This window comes from Oncorhynchus gorbuscha, unplaced genomic scaffold, assembly GCF_021184085.1.
Source record: "Oncorhynchus gorbuscha isolate QuinsamMale2020 ecotype Even-year unplaced genomic scaffold, OgorEven_v1.0 Un_scaffold_554, whole genome shotgun sequence".
Taxonomy (NCBI): Eukaryota; Metazoa; Chordata; class Actinopteri; order Salmoniformes; family Salmonidae; genus Oncorhynchus; species Oncorhynchus gorbuscha.
In genome coordinates, this window is record NW_025745385.1 from 535281 (window position 1) to 554614 (window position 19334).

Genomic DNA, 19334 nt, shown 5'->3' on the forward strand with positions numbered 1-19334 from the left:
ATTTATATTATACCCTGTCTGGTTGTTATATATTTATATTATACCCTGTCTGGTTGTTATATATTTATATTATACCCTGTCTGGTTGTTATATATTTATATTAGACCCTGTCTGGTTGTTACTAAGGCTTTATAACTGTTGAATATATATATTATACCCTGTCTGGTTGTTATATATTTATATTATACCCTGTCTGGTTGTTACTAAGGCTTTATAACTGTTGAATATATATATTATACCCTGTCTGGTTGTTATATATATATATATATATTATACCCTGTCTGGTTGTTACTAAGGCTTTATAACTGTTTAATATATATATTATACCCTGTCTGGTTGTTACTAAGGCTTTATAACTGTTGAATATATATATTATACCCTGTCTGGTTGTTATATATTTATATTATACCCTGTCTGGTTGTTACTAAGGCTTTATAACTGTCTGGTTGTTACTAAGGCTTTATAACTGTTGAATATATATATTATACCCTGTCTGGTTGTTATATATTTATATTATACCCTGTCTGGTTGTTACTAAGGCTTTATAACTGTTGAATATATATATTATACCCTGTCTGGTTGTTACTAAGGCTTTATAACTGTCTGGTTGTTACTAAGGCTTTATAACTGTTGAATATATATATTATACCCTGTCTGGTTGTTATATATTTATATTATACCCTGTCTGGTTGTTACTAAGGCTTTATAACTGTTGAATATATATATTATACCCTGTCTGGTTGTTATATATTTATATTATACCCTGTCTGGTTGTTACTAAGGCTTTATAACTGTTGAATATATATATTATACCCTGTCTGGTTGTTATATATTTATATTATACCCTGTCTGGTTGTTACTAAGGCTTTATAACTGTTGAATATTTATATTATACCCTGTCTGGTTGTTACTAAGGCTTTATAACTGTTATATAATATATATGTATATTATACCCTGTCTGGTTGTTACTAAGGCTTTATAACTGTTATATATATATATATATATATTATACCCTGTCTGGTTGTTACTAAGGCTTTATAACTGTCTGGTTGTTACTAAGGCTTTATAACTGTTGAATATATATATTATACCCTGTCTGGTTGTTATATATTTATATTATACCCTGTCTGGTTGTTACTAAGGCTTTATAACTGTTATATATTTATATTATACCCTGTCTGGTTGTTATATATATATATTTATATTATACCCTGTCTGGTTGTTATATATATATTTATATTATACCCTGTCTGGTTGTTACTAAGGCTTTATAACTGTTATATATTTATATTATACCCTGTCTGGTTGTTATATATATATTTATATTATATCCCGTCTGGTTGTTACTAAGGCTTTATAACTGTTATATATATGTATATTATACCCTGTCTGGTTGTTATATATATATTTATATTATACCCTGTCTGGTTGTTACTAAGGCTTTATAACTGTTATATATATTTATATTATACCCTGTCTGGTTGTTACTAAGGCTTTATAACTGTTATATATGTATATTATACCCTGTCTGGTTGTTATATATATATTTATATTATACCATGTCTGGTTGTTACTAAGGCTTTATAACTGTTGAATATATATATTATACCCTGTCTGGTTGTTATATATTTATATTATACCCTGTCTGGTTGTTACTAAGGCTTTATAACTGTTATATATATATATTATACCCTGTCTGGTTGTTATATATTATACCCTGTCTGGTTGTTACTAAGGCTTTATAACTGTTATATATATATATTATACCCTGTCTGGTTGTTACTAAGGCTTTATAACTGTTATATATATTTATATTATACCCTGTCTGGTTGTTACTAAGGCTTTATAACTGTTATATATATATATATATATATATATATATATATATATATATATATATATATATATATTATACCCTGTCTGGTTGTTACTAAGGCTTTATAACTGTTATATATATTTATATTATACCCTGTCTGGTTGTTATATATTTATATTATACCCTGTCTGGTTGTTATATATTTATATTATACCCTGTCTGGTTGTTATATATTTATATTATACCCTGTCTGGTTGTTACTAAGGCTTTATAACTGTTATATATTTATATTATACCCTGTCTGGTTGTTATATATATATTTATATTATACCCTGTCTGGTTGTAACTAAGGCTTTATAACTGTTATATATTTATATTATACCCTGTCTGGTTGTTATATATATATTTATATTATACCCTGTCTGGTTGTTACTAAGGCTTTATAACTGTTATATATATTTATATTATACCCTGTCTGGTTGTTACTAAGGCTTTATAACTGTTATACATGTATATTATACCCTGTCTGGTTGTTATATATATATATTTATATTAATAATATAATAATATATGCCATTTCTGGTTTTATCCAAAGGCTTTACAGTCATGTGTGCATACATTCTACGTATGGGTATATTATCGAACCCACTACCCTGTCAAGCGCCATGTTACCAACTATATATACCATTATACCCTGTCTGGTTGTTACTAAGGCTTTATAACTGTTATATATATATATATATATATATATTATACCCCGTCTGGTTGTTATATATTATACCCTGTCTGGTTGTTACTAAGGCTTTATAACTGTTATATATTTATATTATACCCTGTCTGGTTCTTACTAAGGCTTTATAACTATTATATATATTTATATTATACCCTGTCTGGTTGTTACTAAGGCTTTATAACTGTTATATATTTATATTATACCCTGTCTGGTTGTTACTAAGGCTTTATAACTGTCATATATATATATTATACCCTGTCTGGTTGTTACTAAGGCTTTATAACTGTTATATATATATATTATACCCTGTCTGGTTGTTATATATTATTCCCTGTCTGGTTGTTACTAAGGCTTTATAACTGTTGAATATATATATTATACCCTGTCTGGTTGTTTATATATATATATATTATACCCTGTCTGGTTGTTACTAAGGCTTTATAACTGTTATATATTTATATTATACCCTGTCTGGTTGTTATATATTTATATTATACCCTGTCTGGTTGTTACTAAGGCTTTATAACTGTTATATATTTATATTATACCCTGTCTGGTTGTTACTAAGGCTTTAAAACTGTTGAATATATATATTAAACCCTGTCTGGTTGTTATATATTTATATTATACCCTGTCTGGTTGTTACTAAGGCTTTATAACGGTTATATATATATATTATACCCTGTCTGGTTGTTACTAAGGCTTTATAACTGTTATATATTTATATTAAACCCTGTCTGGTTGTTACTAAGGCTTTATAACTGTTATATATATATATATATTATACCCTGTCTGGTTGTTACTAAGACTTTATAACTGTTATATATTTATATTATACCCTGTCTGGTTGTTACTAAGGCTTTATAACTGTTGAATATATATATTATACCCTGTCTGGTTGTTATATATTTATATTATACCCTGTCTGGTTGTTATATATTTATATTAGACCCTGTCTGGTTGTTACTAAGGCTTTATAACTGTTGAATATATATATTATACCCTGTCTGGTTGTTATGTATTATACCCTGTCTGGTTGTTACTAAGGCTTTATAACTGTTATATATTTATATTATACCCTGTCTGGTTGTTACTAAGGCTTTATAACTGTTATTATATATATATATATTATACCCTGTCTGGTTGTTACTAAGGCTTTATAACTGTTGAATATATATATTATACCCTGTCTGGTTGTTATATATTTATATTATACCCTGTCTGGTTGTTATATATTTATATTATACCCTGTCTGGTTGTTACTAAGGCTTTATAACTGTTATATATTTATATTATACCCTGTCTGGTTGTTACTAAGGCTTTATAACTGTCTGGTTGTTACTAAGGCTTTAAAACTGTTGAATATATATATTAAACCCTGTCTGGTTGTTATATATTTATATTATACCCTGTCTGGTTGTTATATATTTATATTATACCCTGTCTGGTTGTTACTAAGGCTTTATAACTGTTATATATTTATATTATACCCTGTCTGGTTGTTACTAAGGCTTTATAACTGTTATATATTTATATTATACCCTGTCTGGTTGTTATATATTTATATTATACCCTGTCTGGTTGTTACTAAGGCTTTATAACTGTTATATATTTATATTATACCCTGTCTGGTTGTTATATATTATACCCTGTCTGGTTGTTACTAAGGCTTTATAACTTAAATATTTATTGAGGCCAAACGCTGGTTAAAGAGGGTGTGTGAAGGTGAGCGCCGGTCAAAGTATCAGGGAGAATATTATGCTGCAGTCAAAGATCAGCAGGCTGTGTACGTGTGTGTGTGTGTGTCTGTACATACGTGTGTGTGTGCGTGCCAGGGCACACGCCCTAGCTCATTATACCATTAGCAGAGATTACCGACCTGGCGGAGATACGATCCGGAACAACGAACAACAGGACACACAGACGCACACACACTTTTTCCACTCACCAGCTTGACACAGATGATGTAGGGTGGAGACGCATCTCTGTAGTGCAGTACAGGGATCTGAGGCTTGGGCCTCTCCTGGGAGGAAGACAGGAGGAACAATGAGGAGAGGAAAAGGACACAAACATAATAACATGGTTAGGACTTCTCCTTCTATGGTAGCTTAGATCCAAGATCTGATCTGACATCTATGGTAGCTTAGCTCCAAGATCTGATCTGACATCTATGGTAGCTTAGCTCCAAGATCTGATCTGACATCTATGGTAGCTTAGCTCCAAGATCTGATCTGACATCTATGGTAGCTTAGCTCCAAGATCTCATCTGACATCTATGGTAGCTTAGATCCAAGATCTGATCTGACATCTATGGTAGCTTAGATCCAAGATCTGATCTGACATCTATGGTAGCTTAGATCCAAGATCTGATCTGACATCTATGGTAGCTTAGCTCCAAGATCTGATCTGACATCTATGGTAGCTTAGATCCAAGATCTGATCTGACATCTATGGTAGCTTAGATCCAAGATCTGATCTGACATCTATGGTAGCTTAGCTCCAAGATCTCATCTGACATCTATGGTAGTTTGGTTCTAGAGTGTTGTGGTATCTATGGTAGCTTAGCTCCAAGATCTGATCAGACATCTATGGTAGTTTGGTTCTAGAGTGTTGTGGTATCTATGGTAGTTTGGTTCTAGAGTGTTGTGGTATCTATGGTAGTTTGGTTCTAGAGTGTTGTGGTATCTATGGTTCTAGAGTGTTGTGGTATCTATGGTTCTAGAGTGTTGTGGTATCTATGGTTCTAGAGTGTAGGGTCGCACCTTGGACTCCTCATAGGTGTAGAAGCCTTTCTTGATCTTATTCTCGTCCACGTCGCAGAACGCTCGAACCTGACCAACACACACAAAACCGCTGTTTGTAAATGTATGTACACACACTATTAAGGTCAACATCTGTCGTTCTGCCCCTGAGCAAGGCAGTTAACCCACTCTTCCCCGGGTGCTGAAGACGTGATGTCGATTAAGGCAGCCCCCCACACCTCTGATTCAGCCCACCACACCTGGTGTATCAGTCAGTGTAACAGTAGATTGTGATCCACGACCCATTATGACCAGTTGGGACCAGCTGGCTCCTCCTACTACAGTGTCTCAACACAGAGTGTCCCAAATCGTATCCTATTCCCTATTCAGTGCACTACTTTTGACCAAATCGGATCCTATTATTGACACTAAATAGGGAATAGTGCCATTTGAGATGCAGCTCCATGTTGTCATGACGGATCAGAGGACAAAGGATAAACAGCTCCGTGTTGTCATGACGGATCAGAGGACACAGCTCTGTGTTGTCATGACGGATCAGAGGACACAGCTCCATGTTGTCATGATGGATCAGAGGACACAGCTCCGTGTTGTCATGACGGATCAGAGGACACAGGACAAACAGCTCCGTGTTGTCATGACAGATCAGAGGACACGGGATAAACAGCTCCGTGTTGTCATGATGGATCAGGGGACACAGCTCCATGTTGTCATGATGGATCAGAGGACAAAGGATAAACAGCTCCGTGTTGTCATGACGGATCAGAGGACACAGGATAAACAGCTCCATGTTGTCATGACGGATCAGAGGACAAAGGATAAACAGCTCCGTGTTGTCATGACGGATCAGAGGACACAGGATAAACAGCTCCGTGTTGTCATGACGGATCAGAGGACACAGCTCCATGTTGTCATGATGGATCAGAGGACACAGGATAAACAGCTCCGTGTTGTCATGACGGATCAGAGGACACAGGATAAACAGCTCCGTGTTGTCATGACGGATCAGAGGACACAGGATAAACAGCTCCATGTTGTCATGACGGATCAGAGGACACAGGATAAACAGCTCCATGTTGTCATGATGGATCAGAGGACACAGGATAAACAGCTCCATGTTGTCTGTTGTCATGACGGATCAGAGGACACAGCTCCATGTTGTCATGATGGATCAGAGGACAAAGGATAAACAGCTCCATGTTGTCATGACGGACCAGAGGACACAGGATAAACAGCTCCATGTTGTCATGATGGATCAGAGGACACAGCTCCATGTTGTCATGATGGATCAGAGGACACAGCTCCATGTTGTCATGATGGATCAGAGGACACAGCTCCATGTTGTCATGATGGATCAGAGGACACAGCTCCATGTTGTCATGATGGATCAGAGGACAAAGGATAAACAGCTCCATGTTGGCATGATGGATCAGAGGACACAGCTCCATGTTGTCATGACGGATCAGAGGACACAGGATAAACAGCTCCGTGTTGTCATGACGGATCAGAGGACACAGGATAAACAGCTCCATGTTGTCATGACGGATCAGAGGACACAGGATAAACAGCTCCATGTTGTCATGACGGATCAGAGGACACAGGATAAACAGCTCCATGTTGTCATGATGGATCAGAGGACACAGCTCCACGTTGTCATGACGGATCAGAGGACACAGGATAAACAGCTCCATGTTGTCATGATGGATCAGAGGACACAGCTCCATGTTGTCATGATGGATCAGAGGACACAGCTCCATGTTGTCATGATGGATCAGAGGACACAGCTCCACGTTGTCATGACGGATCAGAGGACACAGGATAAACAGCTCCATGTTGTCATGACGGATCAGAGGACACAGCTCCATGTTGTCATGACGGATCAGAGGACACAGGATAAACAGCTCCGTGTTGTCATGACGGATCAGAGGACACAGGATAAACAGCTCCATGTTGTCATGACGGATCAGAGGACACAGGATAAACAGCTCCATGTTGTCATGATGGATCAGAGGACACAGGATAAACAGCTCCATGTTGTCATGACGGATCAGAGGACACAGGATAAACAGCTCCATGTTGTCATGATGGATCAGAGGACACGGGATAAACAACTCCATGTTGTCATGACGGATCAGAGGACACAGGATAAACAGCTCCACGTTGTCATGATGGATCAGAGGACACAGGATAAACAGCTCCTTGTTGTCATGACGGATCAGAGGACACAGCTCCGTGTTGTCATGACGGATCAGAGGACACGGGATAAACAGCTCCACGTTGTCATGATGGATCAGAGGACACAGGATAAACAGCTCCTTGTTGTCATGACGGATCAGAGGACACAGCTCCGTGTTGTCATGACGGATCAGAGGACACAGGATAAACAGCTCCATGTTGTCATGATGGATCAGAGGACACAGGATAAACAGCTCCTTGTTGTCATGACGGATCAGAGGACACAGCTCCGTGTTGTCATGACGGATCAGAGGACACAGGATAAACAGCTCCATGTTGTCATGATGGATCAGAGGACACAGCTCCATGTTGTCATGACGGATCAGAGGACACAGCTCCATGTTGTCATGACGGATCAGAGGACACAGCTCCATGTTGTCATGACGGATTAGAGGACACAGGATAAACAGCTCCATGTTGTCATGATGGATCAGAGGACACAGGATAAACAGCTCCATGTTGTCATGACGGATCAGAGGACACGGGATAAAGGATCATTGACCCTACAAACAGATCTAAGGTCAGCACTGTGTTCTGGGGAGGAGGGTCACCTGATCCTACCAATCAGAGAGCACTGACTGTGGAAGATGCAACCTAATTGGCTATTGAGAGTTTTGTTAACCTCTCCTGATTGGCTAGCAAGTGTTGCATAACCTTTTGCGATTGGCTGTTGAAAAGGTACATACCTTCTTCTGATTGAAGGAACTGAGGCAGCGGTATAGTTTCCGGCCCTGTTTCCCAGCATTCCATATGGTGAAGGATTCCCATTGGTTGATAACTCTCTCATGGAGGAAGGCCACACGGAGGTTCCAAATGGTTTCCCTGGAGACCGGAGGACAGAGGAGGAGTTACAGACATGGACCACACACACACACACACACACACCTAGAACAACAGCCTGATAGTTATCATATGGAGACATTAGTGAGCTCTTCCTCTGATGTGATGGTTTGACTGAAACACTGGGCCTCCATGACAAACAACCCTAATCCACCACCATAAACCATGGTTCTAGTCAAATACACACACAGGTGTACACACACACACACACATCCAATAAACACATACACACTGTGCATGGGTGGTCCCCATATTGCTTCCTTTAGCAGTTTCACTGATGCTTTGATTTAGGGGGACCTAGATTAACACATAGAAATATATACACGCAGTGTGGACACACACACACACACACACACACACACACACACACACACACACACACACACACACACACACACACACACACACACACACACACACACACACACACACACACACACACACACACACACACACACACACACACACACACACACGATATGTAATCGTAGAGGGATTGACTCAGAAGTGTGAAGTGTCTGGAGAGTTAAGATGGTAGAAAAGAGAAACAGAGAGAGTGAGAGACAGAGGGAGAAGTTAAGTGAGAGATAACAGAGGGAGCTGGAAATATCACTGATAGACAAATAGAAAGAGAAAGGAGAGGGAGGAGAGAGGGAAGAGAGGAGAGAGGGAGGAGAGGAGAGAGGGAGGAGAGAGGGAAGAGATGAGAGAGGGAGGAGAGAGGGAAGAGAGAGTGAAGAGAGGAGAGAGGGAGGAGAGAGGGAAGAGAGAGTGAAGAGAGGAGAGAGGGAGGAGAGGAGAGAGGGAAGAGAGAGGGAAGAGAGAGGGAAGAGAGGAGAGAGGGAGGAGAGGAGAGAGGGAAGAGAGAGGGAAGAGAGGAGAGAGGGAGGAGAGGAGAGAGGGAAGAGAGAGGGAAGAGAGGAGAGAGGGAGGAGAGGAGAGAGGGAAGAGAGAGGGAAGAGAGGAGAGAGGGAGGAGAGGAGAGAGGACACAGGGGGACAAACATCTGCCTGGAGGTGACAGCATCCCCTCCCACATATGCCCCCCTAGGCACAACTATGACAACATAACCAACAAAACCGGGTCACAACTCCTGCAGCTCTGTCACACGCTGGGTATGTACATAGTCAACGGTAGGCTTTGAGGGGACTCCTATGGTAGGTACACCTATAGCTCATCTCTTGGCAGTAGTACTGTAGACTACTTTATCACTGACCTCAACCCAGAATCTCTCAGAGCGTTCAGTCAGCCCACTGACACACCTATCAGACCACAGCAAAATCACAGTCTACTTGAACAGAGCAATACTCAATCATGAGGCATCAAAGCCAAAGGAACTGAGTAGCATTAAGAAATGCTATAGATGGAAGGAATGCAGTTTGGAAACCTTCCAAAAAACAATTAGGCAACAACAAATTCAATCCCTTTTAGACAATTTCCTGGGTAAAACGTTCCACTGTAATAGTGAAGGTGTAAACCTGGCAGTAGAAAATCTTAACAGTATATTGACCTCTCAGCTTCCCTATCAAATCTAAAAATCTCAAATAGAAAACCGAAGAAAATGAACAACAATGACAAATGGTTTGATGAAGAATGCAAAAATCTAAGAAAGAAATTGAGAAACCTGTCCAACCAAAAACATAGAGACCCGGAAAACCTGAGTCTACGCCTTCACTATGGTGAATCACTAAAACAATACAGAAATACACTACGGAAAGAGAAGGAACAGCACGTCAGGAATCAGCTCAATGTAATTGAAGAATCCATAGACTCTAACCACTTCTGGGAAAATTGGAAAACACTAAACAAACAACAACACGAATAATTATCTATCCAAAATGGAGATATATGGGTAAACCACTTCTCCAATCTTTTTGGTTCTATAACAAAGAACAAAGAGCAAAAACATATACATGATCAAATACAGATCTTAGAATCAACTATTAAAGACTACCAGAACCCACTGGATTCTCCAATTACATTAAATGAGTTACAGGACAAAATAAAATCCCTTCAACCCAAAAAGGCCTGTGGTGTCGATGGTATCCTCAATGAAATGATCAAATATACAGACAACAAATTCCAATTGGCTATATTAAAACTCTTTAACATCATACTTAGCTCTGGCATCTTCCCCAATATTTGGAACCAAGGACTGATCACCCCAATCCACAAAAGTGGAGACAAATTTGACCCCAATAACTACCGTGGAATATGTGTCAACAGTAACCTTGGGAAAATCCTCTGCATTATTATTAACAGCAGACTCGTACATTTCCTCAATGAAAACAATGTACTGAGCAAATGTCAAATTGGCTTTTTACCAAATTACCGTACAACAGACCATGTATTCACCCTGCACACCCTAATTGACAACCAAACAAACCAAAACAAAGGCAAAGTCTTCTCATGCTTTGTTGATTTCAAAAAAGCCTTCGACTCAATCTGGCATGAGGGTCTGCTATACAAACTGATGGAAAGTGGTGTTGGGGGTAAAACATACGACATTATAAAATCCATGTACACAAACAACAAGTGTGCAGTTAAAATTGGCAAAAAACACACACATTTCTTCACACAGGGTCGTGGGGTTAGACAGGGTTGCTGCTTAAGCCCCACCCTCTTCAACATATATATCAACGAATTGGCGCGGGCACTAGAACAGTCTGCAGCACCCGGCCTCCCCTGCTAGAATCCGAAGTCAAATGTCTGCTGTTTGCTGATGATCTGGTGCTTCTGTCACCAACCAAGGAGGGCCTACAGCAGCACCTAGATCTTATGCACAGATTCTGTCAGACCTGGGCCCTGACAGTAAATCTCAGTAAGACCAAAATAATGTTCCAAAAAAGGTCCAGTCACCAGGACCACAAATACAAATTCCATCTAGACACTCTTGCCCTAGAGCACACAAAAAACTATACATAACTTGGCCTAAACATCAGCGCCACAGGTAACTTCCACAAAGCTGTGAACGATCTGAGAGACAAGGCAAGAAGGGCATTCTATGCCATCAAAAGAAACATAAATTTCAACATACCAATTAGGATTTGGCTAAAAATACTTGAATCAGTCATAGACCCCATTGCCCTTTATGGTTGTGAGGTCTGGGGTCCGCTCACCAACCAAGACTTCACAAAATGGGACAAACACCAAATTGAGACTCTGCACGCAGAATTCTGCAAAAATATCCTCCGTGTACAACGTAAAACACCAAATAATGCATGCAGAGCAGAATTAGGCCGATACCCACTAATTATCAAAATCCAGAAAAGAGCCGTTAAATTCTACAACCACCTAAAAGGAAGCGATTCACAAACCTTCCATAACAAAGCCATCACCTACAGAGAGATGAACCCCTAAGCAAGCTGGTCCTGAGGCTCTGTTCACAAACACACCCTACAGAGCCCCAGGACAACAGCACAATTAGACCCAACCAAATCATGAGAAAACAAAAAGATAATTACTTGACACATTGGAAAGAATTAACAAAAAAACAGAGCAAACTAGAATGCTATTTGGCCCTACACAGAGAGTACACCGCGGCAGAATACCTGACCACTGTGACTGACCCAAAATTAAGGAAAGCTTTGACTATGTACAGACTCAGTGAGCATAGCCTTGCTATTGAGAAAGGCCGCCGTAGGCAGACATGGCTCTCAAGAGAAGACAGGCTATGTGCTCACTGCCCACAAAATGAGGTGGAAACTGAGCTGCACTTCCTAACCTCCTGCCCAATGTATGACCATATTAGAGAGACATATTTCCCCCAGATTACACAGATCCACAAAGAATTCGAAAACAAATCCAATTTTGAAAAACTCCCATATCTTTTGGGTGAAATTCCACAGTGTGCCATCACAGCAGCAAGATTTGTGACCTGTTGCCACGAGAAAAGGGCAACCAGTGAAGAACAAACACCATTGTAAATACAACCCATATTTATGCTTATTCATTTTATCTTGTGTCTTTTAACTATTTGTACATTGTATATATATATATAATATGACATTTGTAATGTCTTTACTGTTTTTAAACTTCTGTATGTGTAATGTTTACTGTTAATTCTGGTTGTTTTTCACTTTATATATTCACTTTGTATGTTGTCTACCTCACTTGCTTTGGCAATGTTAACACATGTTTCCCATGACAATAAAGCCCTTGAATTGAATTGAGAGGGAAGAGAGAGGGAGGAGAGAGGGAAGAGAGAGGGAAGAGAGGAGAGATGGAAGAGAGAAGGAGAGGGGGAAGAGAGAGGGAGGAGAGAGGGAAGAGAGAGGGAGAAGAGAGGGAAGAGAGAGGGGAGACAGAGGGAGGAGGGAGGGAGAGAAGTTAAGTGAGAGATAACAGAAGGAGCTGGAAATAAGACTGATAGACAAATAGAAAGAGAAAGGAGAGGGAGGAGAGGAGAGAAGGAGGAGAGAGGGAGGAGAGGAAAGAGAGGAGAGATGGAAGAGAGAAGGAGGAGGAGAGAGGGAGGAGAGGAAAGAGAGGAGAGATGGAAGAGAGAAGGAGGAGAGAGGGAGGAGAGAGGGAGGAGAGGGAAGAGAGGAGAGCTGGAAGAGAGAAGGAGGAGAGGGAAGAGATAGGGAGGAGAGAGGAGGAGGAGAGAGGGAGGAGAGAGGGAAGAGGGAAGAGAGGAGAGATGGAAGAGAGAAGGAGGAGAGAGGGAGGAGAGAGGGAAGAGATAGGGAGGAGAGAGGGAGGGAGAGAGGGAAGAGAGGAGAGATGGAAGAGAGAAGGAGGAGAGATGGAAGAGAGAAGGAGGAGAGAGGGAGGAGAGAGGGGAGAGAGGGAAGAGAGGAGAGAAGGAGGAGAGAGGGAGGAGAGGGAAGAGATAGGGAGGAGAGAGGGAAGAGAGGAGAGAGGGAAGAGAGGAGAGAGGGAAGAGTGAGGGAAGAGTGAGGGAAGAGAGGGAAGAGAGGGAAGAGAGGGAAGAGAGGGAAGAGAGGGAAGAGAGAGAAGAGAGAGGGAGGAGAGAGGGAAGAGAGAGGGAAGAGAGAAGGAAGAGAGAGGCGAGGATGATTTGTAAAGGAGTAGATGGTGACAGCGCGTCAACAAGGTTAGATATACGATGAACAGATGGAAGGAAGGAGTGATAACAGGAACGAGGGGATGAGAGGGAGGAGGATATGAGGGAAGGGAAGGAGAGGTCTTCCCTATCAGAGTATTTACAGAAACAGGCTTTCCGCTACGCGTGTCCTACGTGTGTGTGTGTCGCTATAGAGGTTGGAAAGGGCAACACACACACACGGCAAGGGAATTCCAGAGCTGAGTGTGTGTGTCCAAGGATGAGGCTCAGGAAGGGGTCAGCTGGACAGCTGTGTGTAGCTGGAGGATATGGTGTGTGTGTGTGTGTGTGTGTGTGTGTGTGTGTGTGTGTGTGTGTGTGTGTGTGTGTGTGTGTGTGTGTGTGTGTGTGTGTGTGTGTGTGTGTGTGTGTGTGTGTGTGTGTGTGTGTGTGTGTGTGTGTGTGTGTGTGTGTGTGTGTGTGTGTGTGTGTGTGTATGTCTTACTCCAGGACAGAGTGTGTAGCAGCTTGTTGATGGTAGCGGTAGACTAGTAAACACTGGTCCACTCTGACCACACCTCCTCCCTGACCAACACTCTGATAGAACCACAACAGATCCTCTGGAACTCCCTGGACAGGAGAGGAGAGGAGAGAGAAGAGGAGAGAGGAGAGAGAAGAGGAGAGAGGAAAGAGAAGAGGACAGGAGAGAAGAAGAGAGAGGAAAGAGAGGAGGACAGGAGAGAAGAGGAGGGAAGAGGACAGGAGAGAAGAAGAGGACAGGAGAGAAGAGGACAGGAGAGAAGAAGAGGACAGGAGAGAAGAGGACAGGAGAGAAGAAGAGGACAGGAGAGAAGAGGACAGGAGAGAAGAAGAGGACAGGAGAGAAGAAGAGGACAGGAGAGAAGAAGAGGACAGGAGAGAAGAAGATGACAGGAGAGAGGAGGACAGGAGAGAAGAAGAGGAAAGGAGAGAAGAAGAGAGGGGAAAGATAAGAGGACAGGAGAAGAGAGGGGGGGAAGAGGGTGATGAGGGAGGAGGTGGTAGAGAAGGGAAGAGTGAGGTCACACGTTATTCAAATGGATTTGTGATCTAACGTTGGACAAATTAGAGGATGCAGTCTTGTGCTTGCACTTCTTGACCTCTAACCCCTGAGCACACCTGAAAGGGAAGTCCTCCCTCGACTTCCCTTCCTTTTCAGACTCGGTGGACCCACTGTTCAAATCATTCAAATCATTCAAATCTGCATAAGTGGTTGGTTTTAGATTCTAAATTTGACTTGCGTGGAGATGTTTTAGGGGTGGAGTCTCACCTTGCCGCCCTCGTCAAAGGTTCCGACCCGCTGGAACCAATCCCTGGAGCAGAACCATGTTGGCATGATGACCGTAGGGCCGTGAGAGGTGTACACCTGAGAGAGGGGAGACACACACACACTCAGCGGCGCCGGACTGCTTGTGGATCCAGTGACTAGAGAGCAGTGAGATATCAACACCCTGCTAGAGAGACTAGAGAGCAGTGAGATATCAACACCCTGCTAGAGAGAGACTAGAGAGCAGTGAGATATCAACACCCTGCTAGAGAGAGACTAGAGAGCAGTGAGATATCAACACCCTGCTAGAGAGACTAGAGAGACTAGAGAGCAGTGAGATATCAACACCCTGCTAGAGAGCAGTGAGATATCAACACCCTGCTAGAGATACTAGGGAGCAGTGAGATATCAACACCCTGCGAGAGAGCAGTGAGATATCAACACCCTGCTAGAGAGCAGTGAGATATCAACACCCTGCTAGAGAGCAGTGAGATATCAACACCCTGCTAGAGAGACTAGAGAGCAGTGAGATATCAACACCCTGCGAGAGAGACTAGGGAGCAGTGAGATATCAACACCCTGCTAGAGAGCAGTGAGATATCAACACCCTGCTAGAGAGACTAGAGAGCAGTGAGATATCAACACCCTGCGAGAGAGACTAGGGAGCAGTGAGATATCAACACCCTGCTAGAGAGCAGTGAGATATCAACACCCTGCTAGAGAGCAGTGAGATATCAACACCCTGCTAGAGAGAGACTAGAGAGCAGTGAGATATCAACACCCTGCGAGAGAGACTAGAGAGCAGTGAGATATCAACACCCTGCTAGAGAGACTAGAGAGCAGTGAGATATCAACACCCTGCTAGAGATACTAGAGAGACTAGAGAGCAGTGAGATATCAACACCCTGCTAGAGAGAGACTATAGAGCAGTGAGATATCAACACCCTGCTAGAGAGAGACTAGAGAGCAGTGAGATATCAACACCCTGCTAGAGATCAGTGAGATATCAACACCCTGCTAGAGATACTAGAGAGACTAGAGAGCAGTGAGATATCAACACCCTGCTAGAGAGACTAGAGAGACTAGAGAGCAGTGAGATATCAACACCCTGCTAGAGAGACTAGAGAGCAGTGAGATATCAACACCCTGCTAGAGAGACTAGAGAGACTAGAGATACTAGAGACTAGAGAGCAGTGAAATATCAACACCCTGCTAGAGAGACTAGAGAGACTAGAGATACTAGAGACTAGAGAGCAGTGAGATATCAACACCCTGCTAGAGAGACTAGAGAGCAGTGAGATATCAACACCCTGCTAGAGAGACTAGAGAGACTAGAGATACTAGAGACTAGAGAGCAGTGAGATATCAACACCCTGCTAGAGAGACTAGAGAGACTAGAGATACTAGAGACTAGAGAGCAGTGAGATATCAACACCCTGCTAGAGAGACTAGAGAGCAGTGAGATATCAACACCCTGCTAGAGAGACTAGAGAGACTAGAGAGACTAGAGATACTAGAGACTAGAGAGCAGTGAGATATCAACACCCTACTAGAGAGACTAGAGAGACTAGAGATACTAGAGACTAGAGAGACTAGAGATACTAGAGACTAGAGAGCAGTGAGATAATATAATAATAATAATAATAATAATAATAATAATAATAATCAACACCCTGCTAGAGAGACTAGAGAGACTAGAGATACTAGAGACTAGAGAGCAGTGAGATATCAACACCCTGCTAGAGATACTAGAGAGACTAGAGAGCAGTGAGATATCAACACCCTGCTAGAGAGACTAGAGAGACTAGAGAGCAGTGAGATATCAACACCCTGCTAGAGAGACTAGAGAGACTAGAGATACTAGAGACTAGAGAGCAGTGAGATATCAACACCCTGCTAGAGAGACTAGAGAGACTAGAGAGCAGTGAGATATCAACACCCTGCTAGAGAGAGACTAGAGAGCAGTGAGATATCAACACCCTGCTATAGATACTAGAGAGACTAGAGAGCAGTGAGATATCAACACCCTGCTAGAGAGAGACTAGAGAGCAGTGAGATATCAACACCCTGCTAGAGAGAGACTAGAGAGCAGTGATATATCAACACCCTACTAGAGATCAGTGAGATATCAACACCCTAGAGAGCAGTGAGATATCAACACCCTGCTAGAGAGAGAGACTAGAGAGATATCAACACCCTGCTAGAGAGAGACTAGAGACTGAGAGAGCAGTGAGATATCAACACCCTGCTAGAGAGAGACTATAGAGCAGTGAGATATCAACACCCTGCTAGAGAGAGACTAGAGAGCAGTGAGATATCAACACCCTGCTAGAGATCAGTGAGATATCAACACCCTGCTAGAGATACTAGAGAGACTAGAGAGCAGTGAGATATCAACACCCTGCTAGAGAGACTAGAGAGACTAGAGAGCAGTGAGATATCAACACCCTGCTAGAGAGACTAGAGAGCAGTGAGATATCAACACCCTGCTAGAGAGACTAGAGATACTAGAGACTAGAGAGCAGTGAGATATCAACACCCTGCTAGAGAGACTAGAGAGACTAGAGATACTAGAGACTAGAGAGCAGTGAGATATCAACACCCTGCTAGAGAGACTAGAGAGCAGTGAGATATCAACACCCTGCTAGAGAGACTAGAGAGACTAGAGAGACTAGAGAGACTAGAGATACTAGAGACTAGAGAGCAGTGAGATATCAACACCCTACTAGAGAGACTAGAGAGACTAGAGATACTAGAGACTAGAGAGACTAGAGATACTAGAGAGCAGTGAGATATCAACACCCTGCTAGAGAGACTAGAGAGACTAGAGATACTAGAGACTAGAGAGCAGTGAGATATCAACACCCTGCTAGAGAGACTAGAGAGACTAGAGATACTAGAGACTAGAGAGCAGTGAGATATCAACACCCTGCTAGAGAGACTAGAGAGACTAGAGATACTAGAGACTAGAGAGCAGTGAGATATCAACACCCTGCTAGAGAGACTAGAGAGACTAGAGATACTAGAGATACTAGAGACTAGAGAGACTAGAGAGACTAGAGATACTAGAGACTAGAGAGACTAGAGAGACTAGAGACTAGAGAGACTAGAGAGACTAGAGATACTAGAGACTAGAGAGCAGTGAGATATCAACACCCTGCTAGAGAGACTAGAGATACTAGAGACTAGAGAGACTAGAGAGACTAGAGAGACTAGAGAGACTAGAGATACTAGAGACTTCTGTAGCTCAGTTGGTAGAGCATAAGTTTTAGATGCACTAGTTGTTAAGTGACTGGACCACTGGATGTCATAAGAATGTATGCACACATGACTGTAAGTCGCTTTGGATAAAAGCGTCTGCTAAATGGCATATAGAGACTAGAGAGCTATATTAAATATATATATGAAATATTCTACTTGTGTATATATTTGTTCTATTTGACAACTGTATTATTTCATTCCATCATCTCATCTCTATAGACCTGCTGCCTGCGCTGTCTGACAACATCACTATGTCAGTAGTTCTTCAGATTTATGTAACTGCTGAATACCAACAACTATCAATCACTTGGATGATGTATTTTCAGGTAGAGACACCTCTCACAGCAACTGCTCTCGATCCCTCGTCTTCTGTCTCTTCTCTCTCTTCCCACACAGACCGGGCAAGAGGGCTTATGGTCATTGTAGTTAATTACCACGTTTTCTGCACTAAACTATGTTGAATATTGGCCTGTAGGAAACGACCAACAACACACAGTTCAGGATTCATCTGATTTAATCTCTAGAGAAACACATTGAACTCACAGAAAAAAATATTGGTCATAGATGTATGTTAAACATAAATGTTTAAAAATCACTCAGCATTTCTCCCAGCTGGTGTTCCAGTCTGACTCTGGTCCAGCTCACTAATCAACAACACTCCCATTTCTTCCCCCACTACTGTTCTCTGGGATTATCCCACATCACTGATCTCCATTAGAGATGCAACTGGAGGAACACATCTGGACGGGCAGCTGAATACTATAGAATCTGAAGAGAGTGAGTGAGTGAGTGAGTGAGTGAGTGAGAGATTGAGTGAGTGTGTGAGTGAGTGTGTGAGTGTGTGAGAGATTGAGTGAGTGTGTGAGTGAGTGTGTGAGTGTGTGAGAGATTGAGTGAGTGAGTGAGTGTGTGTGTGAGAGATTGAGTGAGTGAGTGTGTGTGTGTGTGAGTGTGTGAGAGATTGCGTGAGTGAGTGTGTGTGTGTGTGAGTGAGTGTGTGAGAGAGTGAGTGTGTGAGAGAGTGAGTGAGTGTGTGAGTGAGTGTGTGTGTGAGTGTGTGAGAGATTGAGTGAGTAAGTGAGTGAGTGTGTGAGTGAGTGTGTGTGTGAGTGAGTGTGTGTGTGAGTGTCTGTGTGAGTGTGTGAGAGATTGAGTGAGTGTGTGAGTGAGTGTGTGTGTGAGTGTGTGAGAGATTGAGTGAGTGAGTGAGTGTGTGTGTGAGTGTGTGTGTGTGAGAGATTGAGTGAGTGAGTGAGTGAGAGTGAGTGAGTGAGTGAGTGAGTGAGTGAGTGAGTGAGTGAGTGTGTGTGTGTGTGTGTGAGTGTGTGTGTGAGTGTGTGAGAGATTGAGTGAGTGTGTGTGTGAGTGTGTGAGAG

General features: G+C 41.9%; 1 protein-coding gene across 1 annotated transcript in view; it reads right to left on the reverse strand.

The window, feature by feature from the left end:
• Positions 1 to 19334, reverse strand: part of LOC124018654 (UDP-GlcNAc:betaGal beta-1,3-N-acetylglucosaminyltransferase-like protein 1) — a 31231-nt gene that overhangs the window by 1283 nt on the left and 10614 nt on the right. Inside the window, exons 3-7 of the mRNA XM_046333991.1 lie at positions 14701 to 14796; positions 13897 to 14021; positions 8230 to 8365; positions 5312 to 5380; positions 4498 to 4569 (exon numbers count right to left, since the gene is read on the reverse strand). Of these exons, the coding sequence (XP_046189947.1) occupies positions 4498 to 4569; positions 5312 to 5380; positions 8230 to 8365; positions 13897 to 14021; positions 14701 to 14796 (498 nt within the window). The remainder of the gene's footprint in view (positions 1 to 4497; positions 4570 to 5311; positions 5381 to 8229; positions 8366 to 13896; positions 14022 to 14700; positions 14797 to 19334) is intronic.